The sequence below is a fragment of the Halichoeres trimaculatus genome, unplaced genomic scaffold (assembly GCF_033239565.1).
Source record: "Halichoeres trimaculatus isolate MK-OKI-2021-1 unplaced genomic scaffold, fHalTri1.1 fHalTri1_scaffold_19, whole genome shotgun sequence".
NCBI classification, from domain to species: Eukaryota; Metazoa; Chordata; class Actinopteri; order Labriformes; family Labridae; genus Halichoeres; species Halichoeres trimaculatus.
The window spans coordinates 210,792-235,413 of NW_027437197.1; the positions used below are offsets into that span (position 1 = coordinate 210,792).

The 24,622-nt window shown below is 51.8% G+C and overlaps 4 protein-coding genes across 6 annotated transcripts in view; all 4 read right to left on the reverse strand.

Annotated features, from left to right (window-relative positions):
- Positions 1-11,632, reverse strand: part of LOC141808276 (tetraspanin-7-like) — an 11,675-nt gene extending 43 nt beyond the window's left edge. The window contains 11 exon segments of the mRNA XM_074694790.1: positions 1-2,977; positions 3,165-3,250; positions 3,653-3,736; positions 4,326-4,424; positions 4,426-4,482; positions 5,055-5,150; positions 5,272-5,346; positions 5,590-5,609; positions 5,612-5,726; positions 5,728-5,778; positions 11,362-11,632. The exon segment at positions 1-2,977 is cut by the window's left edge and continues 43 nt beyond it. Of these exon segments, the coding sequence (XP_074550891.1) occupies positions 3,182-3,250; positions 3,653-3,736; positions 4,326-4,424; positions 4,426-4,482; positions 5,055-5,150; positions 5,272-5,346; positions 5,590-5,609; positions 5,612-5,726; positions 5,728-5,778; positions 11,362-11,427 (732 nt within the window). The 5' untranslated portion in view covers positions 11,428-11,632 and the 3' untranslated portion in view covers positions 1-2,977; positions 3,165-3,181.
- A 586-nt stretch (positions 11,633-12,218) lies between these two features.
- On the reverse strand, positions 12,219-17,284 carry LOC141808440 (katanin p60 ATPase-containing subunit A-like 1). 2 transcript variants are annotated; one of them, XM_074695055.1, is made up of 11 exons: positions 16,859-17,284; positions 16,603-16,765; positions 16,224-16,384; positions 15,879-16,047; positions 15,673-15,800; positions 15,492-15,597; positions 14,487-14,645; positions 14,277-14,403; positions 13,821-13,955; positions 13,591-13,717; positions 12,219-13,313 (listed from the first exon to the last, which is right to left on the reverse strand). In XM_074695055.1, the coding sequence occupies exons 2-11, from the start codon at positions 16,762-16,764 to the stop codon at positions 13,115-13,117; spliced, it is 1,473 nt and encodes a 490-aa protein (XP_074551156.1). In that variant the 5' UTR covers position 16,765; positions 16,859-17,284; the 3' UTR covers positions 12,219-13,114. The 2 variants fall into 2 exon arrangements, with proteins under 2 accessions (XP_074551156.1, XP_074551155.1); XM_074695054.1 differs by having other exon boundaries at positions 17,110-17,283.
- Positions 17,285-17,426: 142 nt separating this feature from the next.
- LOC141808441 (ras-related protein Rab-33B) lies at positions 17,427-19,659 on the reverse strand. 2 transcript variants are annotated; one of them, XM_074695057.1, is made up of 2 exons: positions 19,370-19,659; positions 17,427-18,589 (listed from the first exon to the last, which is right to left on the reverse strand). In XM_074695057.1, the coding sequence occupies exons 1-2, from the start codon at positions 19,625-19,627 to the stop codon at positions 18,155-18,157; spliced, it is 693 nt and encodes a 230-aa protein (XP_074551158.1). In that variant the 5' UTR covers positions 19,628-19,659; the 3' UTR covers positions 17,427-18,154. The 2 variants fall into 2 exon arrangements, with proteins under 2 accessions (XP_074551158.1, XP_074551157.1); XM_074695056.1 differs by having other exon boundaries at positions 17,435-18,595.
- A 545-nt stretch (positions 19,660-20,204) lies between these two features.
- Positions 20,205-24,307, reverse strand: kbtbd7 (kelch repeat and BTB (POZ) domain containing 7). The gene is made up of 2 exons (XM_074695684.1): positions 24,201-24,307; positions 20,205-24,109 (listed from the first exon to the last, which is right to left on the reverse strand). Exon 2 carries the CDS (start codon positions 23,932-23,934, stop codon positions 22,060-22,062), a length of 1,875 nt encoding a protein of 624 aa, XP_074551785.1. The 5' UTR covers positions 23,935-24,109; positions 24,201-24,307; the 3' UTR covers positions 20,205-22,059.
- Between the last annotated feature and the right edge of the window lie 315 nt (positions 24,308-24,622).

The window sequence follows — 24,622 nt, forward strand, 5'->3', positions numbered from 1 at the left end:
CGTAGTTAGCAGACAGCAGGGTGAAACAGCCGGGGTGTCTGGCGCCCCCTTGTGTAAGCTGGATGTATTACAGTTCAGTATTTACAGGAGGAAATCTGCTCAGAAAAACATACATTCAGCAAAGAAAAGGTTTAAAAAGCCACAACGTAACACTGACCAGAGGGTAACAGGATCAATTCACCTACACACTCTCTGCCTCTCTCAGGTACACACACCTGTCAGGGCGAGAGACAGAGACGAGCCAAGCATCGTGCCGCAGAGAGAGAGAGATAAAAATCACTTAGTGAAACTTAACGCGACCAAACTAAGAGCTAAAGGTACAAACTATCATAAATATTCAGCTAAAGTTACACCAAACCAAAACAGCAGCCACCATTTTTTCTCTGTGCGAGTTTTTCTACAAACTACGGAACGAATCTGAAGCACACGGCGTGAAAAACTGACACTACGCCTCTACTGACGAGCATTAGACCCAGAAACACAGGCTCATATAAATATCCAGTCAATATCTACAGTGAGGAGGAGGAGGAGGATGAAGATGATGATGGTTGAGTATACACTGTTAGTAAGAATTAAACACTGGTGAATGCTCTCCGTACAAACAGCTGCTTTTAGTTTTCCACCTGAAGAGGTCACCTCTGACCCCTGTATGACCCCTGTATGACCCCTTTATGACCCCTTTATGACCATCTCTATGACCTCTCTCTGACCTCTGTCTGACCATCTCTCTTACTTCTGTATGACTCATGCCTGGGATCTTTCTGACCTCTCTCTGACCTCTGTATGACCTCTGTATGACCTCTGTATGACCTCTGTATGACCTCTGTCTGACCTCTCTCTGACCATCTGTACCCTCCCGTGGCACCAGGATCACCTGTGTGTGGTGAGCAGGTGTGGACTCTGACCTGTGCAGGTGTTGAGCTGATGGTGGAGGACAGGTGAGGTCAGTGGTGTTTGGTGCTGGAAGCTCTGTGAGGTGTCGTCCTGTTTTTATCTCGGCCTCCTCACACACACACACCATCCTGACGTGTGTGATGAAGCAGGAACTACATTACTCCGCCCGTCTGCTGTTCGGTCTTTGACCCACAGCGCCCTGACACCAGCTCCCTCTGGGTCAGAGGAGCTCAGAGAGGAGCACAGAGAGGAGCACAGAGAGGAGCTGAGAGAGGAGCACAGAGAGGAGCACAGAGAGGAGCACAGAGAGGAGCTGAGAGAGGAGCACAGAGAGGAGCACAGAGAGGAGCACAGAGAGGAGCTGAGAGAGGAGCTCAGAGAGGAGCTCAGAGAGGAGCTCAGAGAGGAGCACAGAGAGGAGCTGAGAGAGGAGCTCAGAGAGGAGCTCAGAGAGGAGCACAGAGAGGAGCTCAGAGAGGAGCTCAGAGAGGAGACTCAGAGAGGAGCACAGAGAGGAGCTGAGAGAGGAGCTCAGAGAGGAGCTCAGAGAGGAGCACAGAGAGGAGCTCAGAGAGGAGTTCAGAGAGGAGTTCAGAGAGGAGCACAGAGAGGAGCTCAGAGAGGAGTTCAGAGAGGAGTTCAGAGAGGAGCACAGAGAGGAGCACAGAGAGGAGTTCAGAGAGGAGCTCAGAGAGGAGCACAGAGAGGAGCTGAGAGAGGAGCACAGAGAGGAGCACAGAGGAGCACAGAGAGGAGCACAGAGAGGAGACTCAGAGAGGAGCACAGAGAGGAGCACAGAGAGGAGCTGAGAGAGGAGACTCAGAGAGGAGCACAGAGAGGAGCTGAGAGAGGAGCACAGAGAGGAGCTCAGAGAGGAGTTCAGAGAGGAGCACAGAGAGGAGTTCAGAGAGGAGCTCAGAGAGGAGCACAGAGAGGAGGAACTGAGTCTGTCAGGTGTTACAGAGTGAGGGGCTTCGTTTTGTGACAGAGACCGGCAGTTTTCAGAGAGCGGTTCTGGTTCAGAGGAGTCTACTTGGACTCAGCCAAAGCTCTGAATTCCTACGTCTCAGGGGGCCGTTGTCGTGGAGACCAACAGGAAGTTATTTATGACTAATGAGCGCCCCCTGGGCCACAGAGAGGCTGTTGGTGGTAGAAACTTGCTGCTGGTTTCGGGGGGGGCTCAGGGTTGGGACCTGGTTTTGTTCTGTCTCCTTATGGACCAGGACCACAGAGTCCCTGGTCTGCAGTTTCTGGTTTGCCTGTGTGTGCTGCAGTGGGGGGGTCTCTGTGTTTGTCTCAGGATGAAGAGATGGAGACCAGCAGGGCTCAGCCTCGTCTGAAGCTCCTGAACATTTCTGACTCTCTTCCCTCCCGTCTCATTTCTGTGTTCCCATGGAAATGTAAATTAAGGACATCAGTACGAATAATTAGTACACAAAAAGTCACCAGCTCATTAATGATACACAGCGGTGAGCGATAAGTCTGAACTGAAGCTCTGACAGTTTGAAGAGGACGCGTCAGTCACTCTGTACAAAGGTGTGATCCTCTGACCAAAACATGCTGCAAGGATTCAAACGGTCTGAGATGAGCTACGTCTACATTAAGCAGCAGTGAGGTGTGTGTGTGAGTGTGTGTGTGTGTGTGTGAGTGTGTGTGTGTGTGTGAGTGTGAGTGTGTGTGTGTGTGTGTGTGTGTGTGTGTGTGTGTGTGTGTGAGTGTGTGTGTGTGTGTGTGAGTGTGTGTGTGTGTGTGAGTGTGAGTGTGTGTGTGTGTGTGTGTGTGAGTGTGAGTGTGTGTGTGAGTGTGTGTGAGTGTGTGTGTGTGTGTGAGTGTGTGTGTGTGTGTGTGTGTGTGTGTGTGTGTGTGTGTGTGTGTGTGTGTGTGTGAGTGTGTGTGTGATGCTTTGATCGGAGCGGTGAGTGGAGGAATGGTGCTTTACAATAAGGTACATTGAGATATTACATGAAGGTCGGCAGAGAGACGGAGCAGGTCCACGCCACTAATCAGATGTTTCCAGGAGTTTCCTCTGGTCTCAGCTCCTTGTCTCCTTGTCTCCTCGTCTCCTCGTCTCCTCCTCCTCTCCCTGAAAACACCAAGAGGTAGGAGCATGAACAGACCTGCTGTGGTTGGTTTAACAGCCACATGGGGGCAGCAGAGGGAGCTGAATATATGAGAAAATGTGTGTGTGTGTGTGTGTGTGTGTGTGTGTGTGTGTGTGTGTGTGTGTGTGTGTGTGTGTGTGTGTGTGTGTGTGTGTTTAAATCCTTCACCTGCCAGGTCACGTCAGCTACACCATTTCGTACTGATTGGCTGTGATGATTCTGGACAGACAGCAGGCCAGCAACATGCCGATCAGCTGGAGGACACACAGAGCTGTGTCACATCACCACGTACAAAAGGGCTAACAGTTCAAGCTAACGTCCAGCTAGCAGACTGCTAACATTCAGCTAACAAACAGCTAACATTTAGCTAGCAGACAGCTAACATTTAGCTAGCATACAGCTCACGTTCAGCTAGCAGACAGCTAACATTTAGCTAGCATACAGCTCACGTTCAGCTAGCAGACAGCTAACATTCAGCTAGCATACAGCTAATATTTAGCCCTCATTCTACTTTCGCTTAGCTAACATGTAGCCATGTTCAGCTAACATTTAGCTCCTGTAACGTTCAGCCTGCTAACGCCAACGCAGCGCTCTGTTTAATCAGTCGCATGATGCTCATCGTCCTCTGCAGGAGGTGAACCTCACTGAGCTCGTACCTGAGAGAAGGCGATCCCAAACGTTACTCCTGCGATGATGGCCATGTTGGTCTCCATGAAGGACGTGACCAGCTCGTAGCAGCCCTGAAACACAGGCGGCAGGTTAGTCTGGCAGAGGAGACACGGACAGATTATAGGAACAGAGCAGGGGCAGGATGGACATCTGGGACAGGATCTGAGGCAGGAGCAAGGGAGGAGGCAGGAGCAAGGAGGAGGCAGGAGCATGGAGGAGGCAGGAGCATGGAGGGAGGCAGGAGCATGGAGGAGAAACAGGAGCATGGAGGACGCAGGAGCATGGAGGACGCAGGAGCATGGAGGAGGCAGGAGCATGGAGGAGGCAGGAGCATGGAGGAGAAACAGGAGCATGGAGGACGCAGGAGCATGGAGGAGGCAGGAGCATGGAGGAGAAACAGGAGCATGGAGGAGGCAGGAGCATGGAGGAGGGACAGACATGGAGGAGGCAGGAGCAAGGAGGAGGCAGGAGCAAGGAGGAGGCAGGAGCATGGAGGAGGCAGGAGCATGGAGGAGGCAGGAGCATGGAGGAGGCAGGAGCATGGAGGACGCAGGAGCATGGAGGACGCAGGAGCATGGAGGAGGCAGGAGCATGGAGAGGTGAATGAGCAGCTGCAGAGACAGACAGGACGTCCATGGAGCAGACAGCTCACACACAAACCTGGTGGTAGACTTTACTCGGGGCCACGGTTGCGTTGCGGAGGTCGTCCTGGTTGCAGTCGGAGGAGTTGAAGCAGCAGCTGGCAGGGAGGCCGTTGGGATGGGTAATACACGCTGCCCAGCCAGCTGGTGTAGTTATAGACTCCACAACAACGCAGCTGAGCATTCAGAAAGACACCAGACACAGCAGCAGGGTCAGTATTTATCCTGTACTCTCAGTAAACCACAGAGCAACACAGTCCCTGCCTGACCCCTGACCCCTGACCCCTGACCCCTGACCCGGGTCAGTCCTTATTCTGACCTTTGAAAGAGTTTCTGACCTCTCATCACAAAAACCATCTTCAGCTGCTGGAGCCAGTCACTGCGTCAGAGAGGAAACTGTCAGCCCCCAACATCTAACCCACACGATGGAGAGAGACATCGCTCACAGCAGAGACCGCCACACTGAGCTTGGTCAAATTATAAAGTCTCCCAAAGTCAGGGAAAGTCAGGGAAAGTCAGGGAAAGTCAGGGAAAGTTGTTCAAAGTCATTGAAGGTCGTTGAAAAGAGTTTAAAGGGAAAAGTCTGAGCAGTTTCTGTCCCTTTCACTGAAAATAAGAATTCAAGCTCTTTTCATTATTCAATGAAAAAAATGAACTTTGAAAATAAACTTTGAATGTGTGTGTGTGTGTGTGTGTGTGTTGTGTGTGTGTGTGTGTGTGTGTGTGTGTGTGTATCTCTGACACTCACAGTGTGCTGGATGTTATCAACAGCACGGCTCGCCTCATCCTCAGCGTTGTAGTTCAAGACGGCATCAGTGTATGTCCTGCGAAAGGTTCCCTTTATCTGCACCACACACACACACACACACACACACACACACACACACACACACACACACACAGGTCATCAGGACAGGAGTGTTTTACGTGGCTCTGTGTTGAAACTAAAATCTCTGCAAACTGACCTCATGTCGAAACACAAATCCAGAGATTCCCGCCACTAACTCGGCGAGGAAGACCAGGGACAGGAACATGGCGTACTGCAGAGACAGGGAGGAAGGCTCATATAAAATCCTCTTCCTCTGTTGTGTATCTCTCTCTCTCACACACACACACACACACACTCGTCCACTTGACCACCATTAACAGAGCAAAGTGCCCGCAGCACTTATTCCTGATCCTCTCTGCAGGACAGAGGTCAGCCATTACTCCCTTCATCATGTGACCTGAGGCTAATTACCCAGCATCCACCACAACCCACCCTGTCCCATCCATCCTCTCACCAGCTTCAGCATCCACGGCTCCCCCTGCAGGTGGCGAAGCAGCCGAACAGGCCAAACACGATGATGACGGTGCCGGTGCCGATGAGCACGTACGGAGCGTTGGTGGAGTTGTCGGCGATGAGGGAAATGTACGGGCCCCAGCATCAGCTTCCCCCATACTCCCACAGCCAGCAGGATGGCGCCTGTTATCTGTGGGCGGACGCACGGTTACACGACACAGAAAGAGCACAGGAGCTGAAAGGAGGGCTGGAAACAGCCTTCATGTGTGTGCTGCAGCTTTTACAGAGGCTGGAGGAGAGACGGGACCAAGGAGGAACAAAGGAGAGCAATTAGAGAGGAGGGAGGAGACGAGAGACAGGAGACACGTTCATCCTGAGAGCAGCATCACCTGCTTTCTGAATGTGCCGCTCTCACTCACACAGCAGCAGGAAAGAAAGGCGCCGTGTCAAAGCAGCTCTTTGATCCCGGCGAGACGCTTCCTCCTGTTGCGCCTCTCTTAGCATTTCAAATGAAGCCTGCGGATAAAAGAGCGCGTTGTGCTCGGGCAGCTGAAGCGCCGTGTGGCTCAGCTGGGCATGTCTTACTGACACTGGGAAGAGAACAGGGTGTGGAAAAGCTGCTGACGATCCCACTCAGGCCAGCGCCAAGTCATCAGGACTTTCCTGGGAGGGGGGCCTCACTGTCCCCTGCCAGGCCCAGGGTCAACACAGCATCTCTGACCTAACTATGACACGCCTCTGACATGTTTCTGACATGTTCTGACATGTTTCTGACATGTTTGTGACATGTTTCTGACATGTTTCTGACATGTTTCTTGGACACGCCTTCAGACTGACCCCCCCCCCCCCCCCCCCCCCCCCCACCCCCCCCCCCTCTGATGGAGATGAATTTACCCGCGGTGTGAAATATCTGAGCTTCATCGTGTCTCATGAAACATCCTCACATGAATTTCCATAAACACTGACGCACGAGGACGCAGAGTTCCAGCAGAGAGTGAGGTGATAAGAGGGCTGACAGGGGGTGATCACACACACACACACACACACACACACACACACACCACACACACACACACACACACACACACACACACACACACACACACACACACACACACACACACACACACACACACACACACACAGTACCTCTGAATGGCTCTGCTGGAGGACAGAAGAAGCTGAATCAGCAGCTCAGGTTCAGGTTTCACTCTCCATTGATCATATTTTCAGTCCATGGTCTGAAACCCGTCCTGAGTTCCTCCACCCTGTCCGTGGAGACGGGACGGTTTGATCCTTTTCCTTAAAAAAGTTTTTTATTAAATTAGATAAACTTGTGTCTGAGCCTCTAGTTCAGCCTTTGGTTCAGTCCAACTGTCACCTGTGTTATATTTTAATTTATGATCTGTAAATCTAATGTGGTTTAAACATTAATTATCTGCTCATTAACCCAAAGATCATCTCCATTAACGGAAAACTACAAATAAACCTGCCGTAAAACTACATCTTCTGCTGCAAAAACCACACATCCTGCTGTAAAACCACACATCCTGCTGTAAAACTACATTTCCTGTTTTGAAAAATATACTTCCTGTATTGAAAACTACACTTCCTGCTGTAAAACTACACTTCCTGTATTGAAAACTACACTTCCTGCTGTTAAACTACACTTCCTGTATTGAAAACTACACTTCCTGCTGTTAAACTACACTTCCTGTATTGAAAACTACACTTCCTGTTGTAAAACTACACTTCCTGCTGTAAAACTACACTTCCTGTTGTAAAACTACACTTCCTGTTGTAAAACTACACTTCCTGTTGTAAAACTACACTTCCTGTTGTAAAACTACACTTCCTGCTGTTAAACTACACTTCCTGTAGTGAAAACTACACTTCCTGCTGTAAAACTACACTTCCTGTTGTAAAAACTACACTTCCTGCTGCAAATCTACACTTCCTGCTGTAAAACTACACTTCCTGTTGTAAAACTACACTTCCTGCTGTTAAACTACACTTCCTGTTGTAAAACTACCACATTCCTGCTGTAAAACTACACTTCCTGCTGTAAAACTACACTTCCTGTTGTAAAACTACACTTCCTGCTGTTAAACTACACTTCCTGTAGTGAAAACTACACTTCCTGCTGTAAAACTACACTTCCTGTTGTAAAACTACACTTCCTGCTGCAAATCTACACTTCCTGCTGTAAAACTACACTTCCTGTTGTAAAACTACACTTCCTGCTGTTAAACTACACTTCCTGTTGTAAAACTACCACATTCCTGCTGTAAAACTACACTTCCTGCTGTAAAACTACACTTCCTGCTGTTAAACTACACTTCCTGTAGTAAAACTACACTTCCTGTTGTAAAACTACACTTCCTGTAGTAAAACTACACTTCCTGTTGTAAAACTACACTTCCTGTAGTAAAACTACACTTCCTGTTGTGAAGTTTGACATTTTAACTTGGGGGTCTATCAAACAGACGTGTCAGTTGGTTCGCTCTGACCTGGAGGACTGCTTGGTCTGGTCTGTACGGTCCTCCTCTGTTAGCCGGGACTCTAAACCCGGGCAGACCAGCTTTCAGAGAACAGTCCCCCTGATGACCATGTCCTCACTGTTTACGGCCCACATCAGCAGCAGAGTCTGGACCCAGAGATCTGCTCAGCATCCTGATCAGGAAGCATCCCGTCAGAGTCCTCGCTCAGAGTCCTCTTTCAGAGTCCACGGGGAAATCAGGTCCAAGAGGGGGGGGGGAGTCCTGTTCCTGAATACCAAACAGTCTCAGACTGTTCCCTCTTTCTCCTCCTACAGCCCCCCCCCCCTTGTTTAAAATGCTCCCCCGATTACAGAGCCGAGTTTGAACCCCCCCACAAAGAAACAGAAGGTGCAGGGACAACACGCAGACTCACCACCTGCTCTGCATTTCTGCATCCTTTATGTGTGTGTGTGTGTGTGTGTGTATGTGTATGTGTGTGTGTGTGTGTGTGTGTGTGTGTGTATGTGTGTGTGTGTGTGTGTGTGTGTGTATGTGTGTGTGTGTGTGTGTGTGTGTGTAGCAGTGTAGTGCTGAAACAGGGGCTCTCTGAGCTGGGTCTGGGGCTCTCTGGGCTTCAGGGTGGAGCAGGTCTACACTGAGATGGGGGACAGGTCTGAAACCTGAAGCGCTGATGTAAGGGAGCCCAGAGTCCGATCCGGACTAAATATAAAAAGTTCTCGTCTGTCAGAGCTCACATGTCTGCTGGTAGTCACCACGCAGCCCTCTGAACCCTGCTCTCAGTTCAGAGACGCTAACAGCTTCTTCCTGCCTCTGGTCCCCCTCCAGGTCTGGCTGAAGGTGGGACCAACCCGGGTGGAGGATTAGCGTCCTCCACGCGTCCTCATCATGGACCTCTGCTGAGGCTCTGTCTGCTCAGACGGGGAGGAACGAGCCCAGAATCACTCACTTCCTGTTAAAACCCTCCCTGCTTGTCCCTGGCTCAGACCTTGGCTCAGACCTTGGCTCAGACCTTGGCTCAGACCTGGGCTTGGACCTGGGCTCAGACCTGGGCTTGGACCTGGGCTCAGACCTGGACTCAGACCTGGACTCAGACCTGGGCTCAGACCTGGGCTCAGATCTGGGCTCAGACCTGGGCTCTATAGGGCAGTGTTTCCCAGTCCTGGTCCTGAGGACCCCCTGCCCTGCATGATTTTATGTTCCTGACTCCAGCACACCTGATTTAATGATCAGCTCGTCATCAAGCTCTGCTCAGCCTGATAACGAGCTGATCATTTGAATCAGGTGTGCTGGAGGGGGGGGGGGACATCTGAAACCTGCAGGGCAGGGGGTCCTCCAGGACCAGGACTGGGAAACACTGCTGTAGGGGACTGATGGATCAGTGTGAGGCTCAAACCAACGGGTCAGGATGAGGAAACTTTTCTTTGTCTCACGTCGATGCAGAGCTCCTAACTCTCTCTCTGCGTGAGCAGCAGCCGCCCGGTCTGCAGGAGACCCGGGCTCAGGGAAGGTCAGGGTAGACCCCAGAGATCCAGTTCTTCTAAAGGATCCTCCAGGAAGCTCGAGTCAACAGTTTGTTAGTTCACGCTCAAAGAGGAGAGATAGAAACCAACAATAAATCAAGCTCGTCTAAGGAGGCCTGGAAGGGACATTCTTCCTTTACTCTGACCCCACGGTGAGTCAGTCTGACCAAACCTCAGACCGTGACGATCTGCAGAGATCCTAAACCGACAAAAATAAAATCATGAAGCGTGAAATTCATCAGAGAAACTAAGAAGAACTAAGGTTTGGTTCCAGTTCATCCCACAGAAGAGACCGTTCTGTTTCCCAAAGGCAAAACCACAGGAGACCAGCTCTAAGAGACCAGCTCTAAGAGACCAGCTCTAAGAGACCAGCTCTAAGAGACCAGCTCTAAGAGACCAGCAGAGAGGGACCAGCTGAGAGGGACCAGCTGAGAGACCAGCTGAGAGACCAGCAGAGAGAGACCAGCAGAGAGACCAGCAGAGAGGGACCAGCTGAGGGACCAGCAGAGAGACCAGCAGAGAGGGACCAGCAGAGAGACCAGCAGAGAGGGACCAGCTGAGGGACCAGCAGAGAGACCAGCAGAGAGACCAGCAGAGAGGGACCAGCAGAGAGACCAGCAGAGAGGGACCAGCTGAGGGACCAGCAGAGAGACCAGCAGAGAGGGACCAGCTGAGAGGGACTATGAAGAGGAGCAGAGGGACCAGCTGAGAGGGACCACCTGAGGGACCAGCAGAGAGGGACCAGCTAAGAGGGACTGTGGACAGAGCAGAGGGACCTGAACGTCCTGAGCGCTGTCCTCTGCTTTTCTGACGCTGCTCTGCTCAGTGTTACCGTGCGCTACACCACCTTAAAGAGAGGAGACCACCAGAGTCTAACCAGCAGGTAGACCTGCACAAACTGCTCAAAACCAGTCTGAGTGAAAAGTTTGGCTGGGTCACCCTGAGACACCCGGGTCACCCTGAAAACCTGGGTCACCCTGAGACACCTGGGTCACCCTGAGACACCTGGGTCACCCTGAGACATCTGGGTCACCCTGAGACACCCGGGTCACCCTGAGACATCTGGGTCCCCCTGATTCATTCAGTCACCTGTTTTTATCTCTGTGCAGAAGAAAAAGGAGACTGTTCCTTTAGGAACCCCAACCTAGCATGCTAACTGAAACCAGAACATGGATCAGAACACGGAACACAACACACAGACTGTGGACCAGAAGGATGGGCCACAACATACAGTCTGTAGATCAGAACGTGGATCAGAACATGGATCAGAACATGGATCAGAACATGTATTTCACACACGTTGGGCCTTCAGTCGGTGATGTTAACATCCCGCACCGCGCTGACTGACAACAACCACGATCCTTTGTGTGTGTGTGTGTGTGTGTGTGTGTGTGTGTGTGTGTGTGTGTGTGTGTGTGTGTGTTGTGTGTGTGTCCTCTAACACTAACGCCCATCCAGCAGCCTCAGTGTGTTCCCGTTAACGCATCTGATAAACAGACTAAATGTTAAAGTGGGTCGATGCAGCAGGCTGCAGCTCGCCCTGTGTGTGTGTGTGTGTGTGTGTGTGTGTGTTTATATAATGTGTATTCTCGCCCATTCTCCAGTGTTTTTTGTAAATCAAACCGTGAATCCGTCGATGATGCTGGGGCTTCGTCCTCCCCGCTCCACGGACGCTGTGAGCGGACATTCGGAGGCTGAATCCGCCCGTGACTCATAAAATCAGGCAGAGGGAGAAAAGAGGAGGCTACTCACCCAAAACACGAAGGAGTAGACGATGAGGAGGGTTTTCAGGCAGGTGATGACCGGTTTGGTCTCCATTGTGGAGCGAACGTCGGACCCGCTGTATCGGAAAAAAAACGGCTCTGCGCTGCGCCATGCGCCGCTGCAGCCTCAGCGCGTCACGGAGCCACGCAGCGCCGCCAGCAGCTGACATTACAGAGCAGCCTCAGCACCTCACACACACTCTGCTGCCCGATCTACAGCCTGTGTGTCTATGGCTGGATGATTTTACCTCTGAATATTAAAAAATAAACCTGGACGCTCCTCAGAGGGAGCAGAGCTCAGCGTGGGCTCAGACTCAGAGATTTACCCACAATGATTGATTCAGACAGAACACGGTGATCCAGATCATTCTGCCCCTCATAGCATCACACAGACATCAGGGCTTACCCACCACTCAGAGGCCCCCCCATGGTTACTGAAGGACTAAACCAGGCCTCAGTGACTCATGGTCACCAGGTAAACCCCCATTAAGCCCCAACCATCCCCCAAGAACCACAGTCTGACGGACGGTCTGATGGACGGTCTGACAGACGGTCTGCTGGAGGGTCTGATAGATGGTCTGACGGACGGGCTGCGGATCAGGTCCAGAGAGAACATGCTCCTCACACCTTCAAACCCTCTGAGTGCTCTCATACCCAGCTCCATCCTGACCTGAAGAGGGGACTCATCCAGCTCCTTTCATCCAGAACAGACCCAAACCCAGCGTCTGTCACAGGTGTGTTTGTTTACCTGGTCACTGATTGGGCCTGTGGTCAGATTCTGTGGAGCTGTTTAAGAAAAGAAAAGCGATTTCTTTAAGATGTGTCAGAGTTCAGGAGTTGTGAAAGGACTTCTGGGAAGTGGAGTTCAAGGTGTTTATTTAACTGTTGTTTAGACCCGAGGCAGACCAAGGTAAACATAAAACCAGTTAAAGTTAGTTATTGGTTAAAGAACAAACAGGTTAAAGACAGAGACAGAGGTCAGAGGTCAGAGCTTCAGGCTTTCTGCTCACCTGTCAAAGAAAGAAGAGTGTCACTGTCCAGGTGAGGATTAAAGTCAGCTACATTTATTTGACTTCACAGCACTGAGGACAGTTGATTAAAACACACACACACACACACACACACACACACACACACACACACACACACACACACACACACACACACACACACACACACACACACACACACACACACACACACAGTGGGTCCCTAAATAACCATCCGTGTGTTTTCAAGTGTTTTCCGTCAGCAGGATTCTCCCTCAGCTGAACTCTCAGGACGAACAGTCAGACCTCAGCAGACGTTAAGACCACCAGAAAACGTCTGACCTCCAGCTCCTCCAGCAGCAGACACCTGACCCTGACTACACTTAGAAAACTAGCTAAAGGAACTTCATGTGGTCCGGATCTGTCCAGCTGATGGAGTCAGAACGAGTCAGAACGAGTCAGAACGAGTCAGAACAGTCAGAACGAGTCAGACGAGTCAGAACGAGTCAGAACGAGTCAGAACGAGTGCATGGAGCATCAGGTCACATTCAGAGTCTGTACTGTCTAAGTCTGGAGGGGATCGTTGTCTTCAGGAGGCCCAGGTCCACCTGTGAGCCATGAAAGGTTCCCGGTCTTTCACGGGTCACAGGAGTCAGTCAGCAGCTGGGCCAGGAGACGCGTGGAGGGAGTGAAGACATTAAAGGAGTTCCCGTGTTTGCGCTCTCGCACGCGCTCAGTGAGCTCCTCCTTCCTCTACACTGACCCAAACTCAGACATCCAGGACTCGTACTTCTCCAGGTCTGCCGCAGACACAGACTTGGAGATCTTCTTGAGCGTGAGGGTGAAGTCCTCCATGGTCACAGGCATCTGCAGCTCGTCTTTGGACAGCGCTCGGATCTCCTCCGGGGTCAGGCCCTGGATCCGACGACGCATGGCCATCATGGACGCATCCCTGGAGTTCATGCAAAGACAGAGACAGAGCAGGTGAAACACCGCTGCTCCCAACAACATGTGCCCTAAAACACCCCCCCTTCATGTTTCTGTGAAGCTTTACTCCTGCACCTCCTCCTCCAGGCACCGCTGAGGCAGAGAGACCCAGAGCACAGAGACAGGATGGACGGATGGCCCAGAGAACCCGAGACACGCTTCACGTGTCTGAATATTAATCCAGGATCAAGTCCTGCCCCCCAGAGACTGCAGCAGAGGGTCCCCCACACCCTGACACAGACCTGCAGACGTTGGTGATGTCGGCTCCAGAGTAGCCCTCGATCTTCTCGGCGATGAGGTCCAGGTTCACGTCAGCAGCCACCTCCACCTCCCTCAGGTTGATCTTCAGCAGCTCCACTCGGCCTTCAGCTGCACACAGACAACAGCAGATCTCAGGACTCAGGACAGGACAGGTGGATCTCAGGGCCCAGAGGAGCCCAGGACCACTGTGTGGATGGTTGTGGGGGATCACCTGTGGGCAGCGGGATGTAGATCCTCTTCTCCAGCCGCCGCCGCAGAGCTTCATCGATGTCCCAGGGGAAGTTAGTGGCAGCGAGGACCATCACCATCTTAGAGGGATCATCGCTCTCCAGAGCTCCTCCCACACCTGGCCACAGGACACACACACACACACACACACACACACACACACACACACACACACACACACACACACACACACACACACACACACACACACACACACACACACACACACACACACACAAACAGTAAGGGTTTAAAGCAGAGTCCTCTCTGACCTGGGTTGGAGTGATGAAAGGAAACTTCTGGTCACCAAGATGACTCCCCCAAAGGGTTTTACCACAGAGACCGCCTGGGTCTAGCCTACAGAGACCACCTGGGTCTGGCCTACAGAGACCCTCTGTGTTCAGGTCACAGTTCCCTCCACAGCCTGTCGGTCACTCACCGTCCATCTGGACCAGGAGCTCGGACTTCACCCTGCGGCTGGCCTCGTGCTCGTCAGACGTTCCTCTCCTGCCGCAGATGGAGTCGATCTCGTCGATGAAGATGGTGGTGGGAGCGTAGAAGCGAGCCTGAGGAAGGAAAGAGAGTTTCTGTGAGACGCTGAGACGGTTTGGACGTGTGTTTGGTTGTTGTGACGTGGTTCCTGTCTGACCATCTCAAACAGCAGCCGGACCAGCTTCTCCGACTCGCCCCTGTACTTGGAGGTCAGCGTGGACGACGACACGTTGAAGAAAGTCGTCCCACATTCTGTGGCCACAGCTTTGGCCAACATGGTTTTCCCCGTCCCCGGAGGACCGACCATCAGCACGCCCTGAGGAGAGGAGACACACACCGTTTGGAGACGAGGAGGAGGAGGGGTGGACTCATGGACACACACTCTCCCTCGCCCTCTCCCTCTCCCTCTCCCTCTCCCTCTCCCTCGTCCTCTCCCTCGTCCTCTCCCTCGCCCTCACCCTCTCCCTCGTCCTCTCCCTCGTCCTCTCCCTCACCCTCTCCCCTCTCCCTCTCCCTCACCCTCTCCCTCTCCCTCTCCCTCTCCCTCACCCTCGCCCTCGCCCTCATCGCTGGGTGAACTCTGGGGTCTGAAACACGCGGCGTCTCTTCCTGTACTCGGGGTGAATGTGTGTTAACTTCCTGTTTTCACGTCGGTCTGAGTCTGCTGGCTCTGAGCTGTTCCTGATGTTTAAACTCACCTGACGTCTCATTTCACTGGTTGTCATCAAACATGGAGACTCTCTCTGAGGTTCGTCTCCGTCACTGTGAAGATTCAAGTTAAGACTCAAAGAGGGAGGAAACCACACGTTCAGGCTCAGGACACGGTCCCAGAAAAGTGACGACGCTGACCTTCAGTGAGCTCTGAGCTGTAAACCTCTGCAGTAATAAGTGAAGCATCATGAACTCAAAGAGCTCTGTGTGCCCCCCCCCCCAGGTCCCTGGTCCCTGGTCCCTGATCTTACAGATCCTCAGTCTTCTGAACAGAGCCTCAGGAGCTGAGCCGGGCTCAGTGAAGGCACCGTGAAACTTTAAAACCAATAAATGACTGAAGGTCACATGGCGGGCCCGGGGCTGAGGGGGTCACATGATGAGGGAGAGGACATTTAGCAGCGTCAGTAACAGGATGGTTCCTGTCAACGGTCACAGTCAGAGGAGCTGGTACCTTCCAGGGTCGGCGTATGCCCTTAAAGAAGTCCGGCATCCACATGGGCAGGACCACGGCCTCCCTCAGCAGCTTCTTGGCGTCCTCCAGATCAGCGATGTCCTCCCTGCAGTTCATAAAAGAAAGCGTCAGCTGAGCGTCAGAGTAAAAACCTCTCCCAGTTTCTCAGAGCTCCTCTCACCAGTGCACGTTGGGGTTTCGGGACACGATGTCCCTCTCCAGGGAGTCCACCAGGTCGCTGTCGTACCCTGTCCCGTCAAACTTCTTCTGCTCTACGTCCCCCAGGGTTTCTCCGCCCCCTTTCTTTCCCTGCAGAAACACAGCGGGGTCAGCACCGAGGGCACCCCCTCCCCACCCCCCAGCCGTCAGCAGGTGCTGCTGTCTCACCTTATCATCCTTGGATTTTGGGCCTCGTGCGTCCCTGAATCCGGGTCGGTCCTGCCTGGCGTTTGCTTGGCCGCGGCCTCCTGGTCCGGCCCCTCGATGCTGCAGACCAGGAGACTCCTTCCTCTGCTGCTTGACCGCGCTGCTGGGCCGCTTCACGGCTGCTGGGTTCCTGCAGACGGAGAGGAAGGAGATCTTTACACCGCTGAAAGGAGGAGTCAGCTCCTCCTCCACGCCGTGAACACATCCACCCTGTCTGTGCATGCTGACGGAGGAGGCTCCAAAGGCCTGTGGCCCTTCACGGGGGCCCCCAGGAGCCGCTCCAGGTACAGACAGCTGCCGTCTCACCTGTGCTCTGCAGCGATGGGAGGGGGCCAGACAGCCGGGTCCTCAGGTCTCTCCTCAGACTGGGGGGCCATGATGTCCACCGGCTTCTCCAGCTTAAAGCTCTCCAGGGTTCCCATGATGCCTTTCACCTGCTCATACTCCTCTGTCAGCTCCTGCCTGACCTGGACACACAGAGGAGGAAGAGGAGGGGGAAGAGGAGGAGGAGGAGGAGGAGGAGGAGGAGGAGGAGGAGGAGGAAGAGGAGGAGGAGGAGGAGCAGGGTTTAACAGCAGGGGTTATCACATGGAGGAGTCACTCCCTGGTTTAATCGTCACATTATTTCAGAGTTTTTCTTTCCGCTCAGTTCAGGTCACTCCTCGTTGGCCTGTCCGTGTCTCACCTGCTGCCACCTGACCTTGAGGGCGGGGTCTCGCAGGGTCTGGCAGTGTCTGTGGATCTGCTGGAGGACGCCCTGGTAGTAGACCACGGAGGAGTCGTAGTTTCCCAGCAGGGCGTACTCCCTGCCCTTCTTGGCGTTGTCACAGATGTCTGCCAGGTTCATGCTGGAGAGGATCAGAGGAGGATCAGCTGGGTCAGTCTCCAGGTAAACTGCTCACACCTGGTCACAGCACGTCACTAACGAGTCTCTGAGTCACCTGAAGCCGTAAACACGCTGCTTCAGCGGGTCAGCGTCAGGAGCTGCGGGCGCTTTGACGAACAGTAAATCCTCTCTGTCTGCACTGTTAGCATGTTAGCTTGCTGCTAGGCCACAGACACTCAACAATAAACGACGCGCACGCGGACTAACCCCCGGACAGGTGTTCACGGGGGGCGGAGTCAGAGCCGACCGACCTTCAGTCTGTCACATCAAACCTGAGTGAAGCCCGCGCGAGGATCCGTGTCTTACCTGAAAACCACCTGATCGAGTGGGCTACAGATCCACGGGAAGTGTTACCATGGCCGCGAAGAGACGCTGCGTGAAGAATACAGAGCGCGCTGCGTTCAGGGACATCCAGGAAACACGGGAACCGCACACACAGCTCATGCCCAGAAGTTAGAATTACCCACAATGCCCTGCGTGTTTATTTCCTACTCACCAATAAAGAGCTCTTTATCGTTTTTAACATTTATCATGTTTTATTATCAGCACCCAGCACCACTAAAGACCAGAGGAAACGCTAGTTTACACGTTTCCTCAAACTCACCATCAGAACCACCTTTAGCCACCAGTGGGCGCTACATCCGTTTGAATGAATGGACTGTTTCCACTAAAGCAGGGCACAGAGTGAGGTTGGAGGACTGGGTGGTGCTGCTGCACTTTATTAAAGGACACTGAACATGAACAGACACTTTAATGATTCACAGCTTCTGTTTCATCACATTTATGAACCGTTTGTTCAGGTTTTAGAGTAATAACACATGCTGTGAGTGACCAGTGTGGTTTACATTAAGACCAAACAGTTTGCTCTGAATAAGGTTACTGCTGATTGTCTGTGTTCAGCCTCAAAGCTCATGCTGCATCCATTCAAACACACAGAGGCAGAGCGATCACACATCTCTGCACAGGGTCAGTTATTGGTCCCTATCACCCACACTGAGATCCACATGATCCCTTTGATTCACTGCCTGCCCTGAAAACTGAACAGGAGACGTGCTACAGGTCAGCTGATGGCGTTGGGCTGTCATCAGACGGGAGAGCATCCTCATCTGTGTGATGTCAGGAGGTTTAAGCTACAGGTCATTTCTCCAGCCACTCATGCATTTCACTGACATATTGGTTTATCATAGTGCAAACTTAGAGGTCCATAGTGTCACTAACCGAGCCCTGCATCAGGACGGGAAAAGTCAGAGAGAAGCGTTTCTTTCTGAAATAATAGGATGTGTTTCAGCCTCAGCTTCAGGGAGGACAGTGTTTGGTGTTGGACTCCTGCAGCAGGGACAGGTACGAGACCTCAGCACTGACACATCCCAGACTCCTGCTCCCTCTGGCTCCACATCCGCCTGTCCACACTGGGCTGCTTCAGTCTCAGAGGTTTATGGCTTTTCAGTCTGTAGGCCAGAGTCAGAAAGATGGCGTCCACGTGTTCCTTCTCCGCCGGCTCCTTGGCCGATGTCTCAAATAACGGGAAGTTGTAGCTGTCAGCGAGGCACTGTGCGGCGGACGTAGGGACCTCCCGGCGGTCCCTCAGGTCGCACTTGTTGCCCACCATGATGCGCGGCACCAGGGGCCCCACGCAGTGCCGCTTACACTCTTCAATCCACTCAGGGATGCTCTCGAAGGAGGAGAGGCTGGTCACGTCGTACACAAAGATGACGGCGTGCACGCTGCGGTAGTAGTGCTCCACCATGCTCTTCCTGAAGCGCTCCTGACCCGCCGTGTCCCAGATCTGCAACTGGCAGAGCAGAGGAGACATTTACCCCAGCAGCTAAAATAAAACACTCAGCAAGAAAACACTTCATCATCATCATCATCATCATCTTCATCATCTTCATCATCATCATCATCATCATGTTCATCATCTTCATCATGTTCAAACAGGAGAAAGGAAAGGGTTTGTCACACACAGGAACACGTCTGAAGGTTTTAATCAGACGATGACGGCAGCAGTGACTGAATGTTTGTTCAGGTTTATGAGTTCATGAGAAAGTTCAGTCACAGTGTTTTCACCTTGATCTCAGGTGAACTCTCTGAACATCCCTGAGGAGCTCAGAGGAACATTAGTCTGCATCTTTTCTCCTTTTTTAATCTGATCTTGACTAAGGTTTCTCTGAGGGGGGGCTGGACGGTCTCCCTGGGTCTGATCTGGCCCTCAGCTCTGGATGTTTCCACCAGGAGTCAGACATTTAAACATCTGGTCTCTGAGTTTGCTCAGCAGGGTTTATCTTCAGACTCTATGGGTCACTCACAGGACATGTAGCTGAGCAGAACCAGAACCAGAACCAGAAATATTTAAATGATCTGCTGAACACCAGGCTCTTATTTTGAAAGGGCTCCATCCTGTGCTCACAGCGCTTTAAAACCCGGCTGCAGGTCTGAGCTCCGGCTCTGAGACCATCAGACCTGAGTCTGCGTTCATACTGTGGGTCAGTGATGATGATGATGATGATGATGATGATGATGAAGGTGTGAATAGTCTCCTCCGTGCCGTGGGCCCTCTCTCTCTCACCTTGATGCTCTCTCCATCCAGCTCCACAGTCCTCTCTCTGAAATCCACCCCGATCGTCGCCTCCGGGTTTTTCAGGAATGTCCCTCCGCAGAACCTGTAGGTCAGACACGTTTTCCCGACGTTTGAGTCTCCGATGACTATGATCTTAAAGATCCGAGCCCGAGTGGAGTCATACTCATGGTGAGAGGAGAGCTCCAAGGAGTCACTTTGACTGAAAACCGTCTCAAATCCGTCCCCAGGTCTGCTCTCTGTTTCCATCGCTCATCTTCTCGCGTCTGGATGAAACAAACCTCGCGAGAACTCCCGAGACCGCGTCACAGGAACGGATCCACAGCACAAGTTCAGCAGAAAACACCAAAATTATTCATTATTCATTACTTTATATAAAATTAAACCACTACTAATTATGTTACAGTATGAAGTTTTGTATTATTGTTTGTTATAACATATTATATGACATTATATTCTATATTACAGCGTATTATATTATATTAAATATACTATATTATAATAATATTATATTATATTATATTATATCATATTATATTATATTATATTTTATTATATTATATTATATTACATTGTATTATATTATATTATATTACATTTAATTGTATTATATTATATTATATTATATTATATTATATTATATTATATTATATTATATTATATTATATTATATTATATTATATTATATTACATTATATATTGAATTGTTAAACCTATAGTGGAAATAAGGGTCCTGCTCATTATTTACCATATAAACTGTTCTCATACAGTGACCCCTTACACATCTTAAAAATGAAACCCACGGCCTTCGTAGCATCAGACCCTCATGTTTATTTGACACATACAGCAAACAGATTTATTCAGATCAATCAGCCCATCCTTTTTTTAAAGAACACCCAGTAATTTAAGTTAACACTTTAATAATCTGTCATACATCAACAGAACAACACACATTCATCATTTCATCAAGTACAAAGAGTTTAATCCTCTTATTTTACAGCCCGTCTATAAAAACCTCCTCCATGAAGACTCTCCTGTCTGATCACACAGGGAGGGTGTTTTAACATCCTTAACATCCTGTGTGTAACATTAAAATCTGAGCCTCAGTGTTTTTAACACAGCTCATAAACTGGGGGGAAGGGGGGGTCCAAACATGCAGAGAAAGAGACTAAAGCACCTCATCAGGTCAGTGTCGCTGAGTGTTTCAGTTAAACTTTATAAAAAAATCCTCTTTTTCCATCAAACACATCTATTTCACTACATCAAGTGGATCAGAGCATCCCGGTCTTTCAGAGGCCGAACCTGAGAGAGCACACCTGGTCCTGGACTCACCAGCACCCCTGTGTGATGTCATGACATGAGTAAAGGGACAGTTTGTATCCAAACCTCTGACCTCCAGCTGAGCTTCAAGTCCTCCATCCAGGGACTGGAGGTGCTCCTTTTACTGGGGGGGACCTCACAGCTTCACAGAGTCCTCTTCAGTCCGCTCAGTCTACAGGGACCAGTTTCTCCGTTTTTAACGTTTCTGTCTTTTTGGCTCTGAAAGAAAACAGTCCAGGTTACCTGTTCACGACCAGTCAGTGTGAAAGAGAGTCAGGATTCAGAGAGATGACACCGACACCAACACCAACACCTGCTGACACCAACACCTGCTGACACCAACACCTGCTGACTGCAGCGTCTGCAGAGAGAGGCTCTTACCTCTCCATCGTCCACATCACTAAAAACACGTCTCTTTAAATCAATTCATAGATTAAATAAAGGCCTCTGAGCTCTGACAGACCCATCTCCACTGACAGGAACCAAACCCTAACCCTCTGCTCCACCCAGCACAGCTCCACCCAGCACAGCTCCACCCAGCACAAACCTCTCATTTCTACGCTAAGCCCTGATCCCGGTTATCAGTCCTGTAAATCCTGATCCCAGTCCTCCCCCCTCCAAAGGTGACCTCAGTCCAGTTACTGATGATCTGACCAGTTTGTTAAAACCAGTTTGTTAAAACCAGTTTGTTAAAACCAGTTTGACCAGTTTAAAGGTCTGTGTGGACAAATGGAGATTATCATGAGACTGGATTTCTCTCCTTGGAGCTGACGTTTCTCCTCCTCTCTATGTTTGAGGAGATATGAGTGTGTGAGGAGTCCCTTCTTTAATCACACACACACACACACACACGCACGCACACACACACACACACACACACACACACACACACACACACACACACACACACACACACACACACACACACACACTTTATTCACTGAATCTCTCATCAACTCACTCACACAGAGAGAAGATCAGCTGCTCCTTTTCCCTGCTGGATATTTCACCTGAGTAGAAACTGAGTTAACTGGGTTGAGTTTACTGGGTTAACTGGTTTTACTGGGTTGAGTTTACTGGGTTTACCGGGTTAACTGGGTTAACTGGGTTGAGTTTACTGGGTTAACTGGTTGTCCTGTGGGGTCGCTCTCCCTCGAGCAGCTGGGTCAGAGATTAAAGCTGTTACTGGTTTCTGCTCAGTGTGAGGGACTAAGTCCTGGTGCGGTCTCTCCCTGACCCGCCTGTGGGTGAGTGGACTGAAGGGACCCAGTCTCTAGCGGACTCTGGATCTGTGAGCTGACGGGCTGACCCCTGTGAGAGCTCCTTCGGTCGTTGACACGTCTGCTCTGGGACACGTGTCGTTACCAGTTCTCGTCTGAGAAGGAGCTGGAGCTGCCAGAGTCCGAGTCCGGGTCTGTTAGCCCGTCAAAGTCCCAGTCTGCACTGGACCCGCTGTCGTCGTCCTCCTCAGTGGAGAAGCTGTGAGCGGAGCCCAGGCATGCCGGGTACACGCGTGTTGAAACGCACACGGGCCCCAGCGTGGACACGTACACCGCCATGATGTTCCTCCAGGTGTCCCGGGCCTGGTCGTACTCGTGGATGAGGACCCGGTTTTTGTTGTGCTGCAGCAGGGTCTGGGTGAGGAGGAGCAGCTTGCTGTTGTGCTGGATGACCTGGTAGTTGAGGGCGCGGCTGTCGATGGGGATGTCTCCCAGCCTCCTCCACTCGCCCCGTGCCGGGCTGTAGGCCTTCACCACGGGGATGTCGCACACACACACGATCTGCTCCTGGAAGACGCAGGCCTTGTGGAGCTTGTCCCTCCTCAGGGAGCCGCAGTGGCGCCAGCGGTTCCTCTTGGGGTCGTAGCACAGCATCCTCCTCTTGTTGACCACGTACAGGTGGTCGTTGAGCGCCACCACCTGCATCTTCCCCAGCGAGTGAGGCAGAGGAGCCACGAACGTCCACTGGTTCCTCTGCACGCTGTAACACTCCACCTCCTTCAGCCGAGCATCCGTCACCGGGTTCCTGCCTCCCAGCAGGTACACGTGTCCGTTCAGGTAGCCCATCCCGGAGTGGATCCTGCCCAGGGGCCGCTCCGCCAGCTCCTGCCACCTGTTGAGCACAGGGTTGTACAGCCAGAAGTGTTTGGACAGGTGGGAGGCCAGGTACAGCTGGTTGTCCGGCGTGGCACAGGCGATCAGAGACTCCATGGTGGAGCGTTTGTAGTCCTGGCTGCTCAGATCCTCCAGAGGAGGAGCCATGAAGTACAGGTCCTCGGAGTACGGGTCGCAGCACATGATGTTGTCGTTTGGGAGGCCGAAGAACAGGATCATCTCTTTGGCGCTGACACCGATCCTGTGCTTGGGCAGGTCCAGAGCTGCGGGCAGTCCACAGCCGCCCTCTGCAGACCTGTCAAAGAAAGAGGAGAGGAACTTCTCCATCCAGGGCCGGGCCATCAGGCCCTCCAGGTAGCACCTGTCCTTCTCCGTGAACAGGTTCCAGCGCACACACCTCAGCGCCTGCAGGGCGTCCTCCCTCTTCTGAGCCGCGTTGACCTCCACCCACTGCAGAGCAGCCGAGCACACTTTCCTCTCACAGTCCACGTCCAGGATGTTCAGAGACAGCAGCTCCTCCAGCTGACCCAGGTCCAGCTCGCACAGGTCCCCCCCGCTGCACACCTGGCTGAAGTTCCTGGCGATGAAGCTCTGAGCGCTGTCCTTCAGCTCAGGGTTGTCATAGGTGTCTGCAAACTTCAGGACGCCCACGCAGTTGGACAGGTCCAGCCTCCTGGTCATGAAGCCGGAGCAGGCTGACCGGATGTAGTCCAGCTGCAGCATGTTGGCCGCTGCGTACAGTTTCTGCACGTTGCTCTCCGTCACGGTCACCCTGCCCGTGTAGCAGTAGTCGATGATGACGGACATGGACTCCGCGTCCACCCCCCGGATCAGCACGCTGTCCTGCATGCTCTCGGTCAGGCCCCCGGTGAACATGCTCTTGAAGTAGGGGCTGGCGGCCGAGAGGACGTTCCTGCTGCAGAGGAAGAGCTGCTCGATGTCCGCTCCGGCTCCGGCTCCGGCCCCGGCCCCGCTCGGTCCCTCCTCCCGCTCCACGCCGATGGTGACGTCCCCGAGCAGCCGGCGGTCAAACATGAGCTTCAGCTCCGTGACCAGGGCCACGGCATGGTCCACGTCCTGCAGCACCTCCGGACCACTGAAGCAGCTCAGAACCGAGGCCATCTCACGGCTCCAGGGACACGGTTCTGGTTCTGATTCTTCCGGCTTTGGGTCCGAACCGTGCCCGTGTCATGCAGTGAACATCATCAGGTCGGTGTGTTGGTCAGAGGACGGAAAACCCGGCTCAGACTGACCCAGGTTCCTGTGTTAACGCTCTGTGTGTGATGGATCCAGCAGTCTGCGGTGTCAGGATGGAGATAAGGAAATAAAGAAATAAAGAAATAAAGAGATAAAGAGATAAAGAGATAGAGAGAGAGAGAGAGATGGACCTGAGGTTCTGTCACCGTGAGGTCCAGTCCTGTGGTTCTGGAGCCTGAGGTGGTCTCATGTTAGACCGAACAGGCTGCTCTGGTGTTCTGAATAACACCGTCAGCTGGTCAGGGTCACAACTACAAATTCCGGTACAAAGACTATCAAAATAAAGTACTGTGATTTAAAAGAAGCCGACAGATCGGCCCCTCATTCAGTATCTTTTATTATTTAATAAGTTATTAAATTATATCGATATTATTCACATGTTGATAACATCATGATACTCAAATTACTTAAAATATATATTTTTGTTGAGGTATATTTGCTTTTATTTTGAAAGTCATCCAGCTGGACTTCCGTGTTGGCTTGTTTATGGATCCCTGCCTGTGATTGGTCCGCGGATCCGGGTCAAATATAGTTGAGTTGACTGTGATTGGAT

Excerpts from the sequence above, each read along its gene's own strand:
- kbtbd7 (XM_074695684.1), bottom strand. The coding sequence starts at position 23,934 with ATGGCCTCGGTTCTGAGCTGCTTCAGTGGTCCGGAGGTGCTGCAGGAC.
- LOC141808441 (XM_074695056.1), bottom strand. The coding sequence starts at position 19,627 with ATGGAAACAGAGAGCAGACCTGGGGACGGATTTGAGACGGTTTTCAGT. Across the intron at positions 18,596-19,369 it reads TGGATGGAGAGAGCATCAAG|TTGCAGATCTGGGACACGGC; the intron begins GTGAGAGAGAGA and ends CTGCTCTGCCAG.
- LOC141808440 (XM_074695055.1), bottom strand. The coding sequence starts at position 16,764 with ATGAACCTGGCAGACATCTGTGACAACGCCAAGAAGGGCAGGGAGTAC. Across the intron at positions 16,048-16,223 it reads CCCATCGCTGCAGAGCACAG|GAACCCAGCAGCCGTGAAGC; the intron begins GTGAGACGGCAG and ends CTCCGTCTGCAG. Across the intron at positions 14,404-14,486 it reads TCCGGCTGCTGTTTGAGATG|GCTCGCTTCTACGCTCCCAC; the intron begins GTCAGACAGGAA and ends TTCCTTCCTCAG.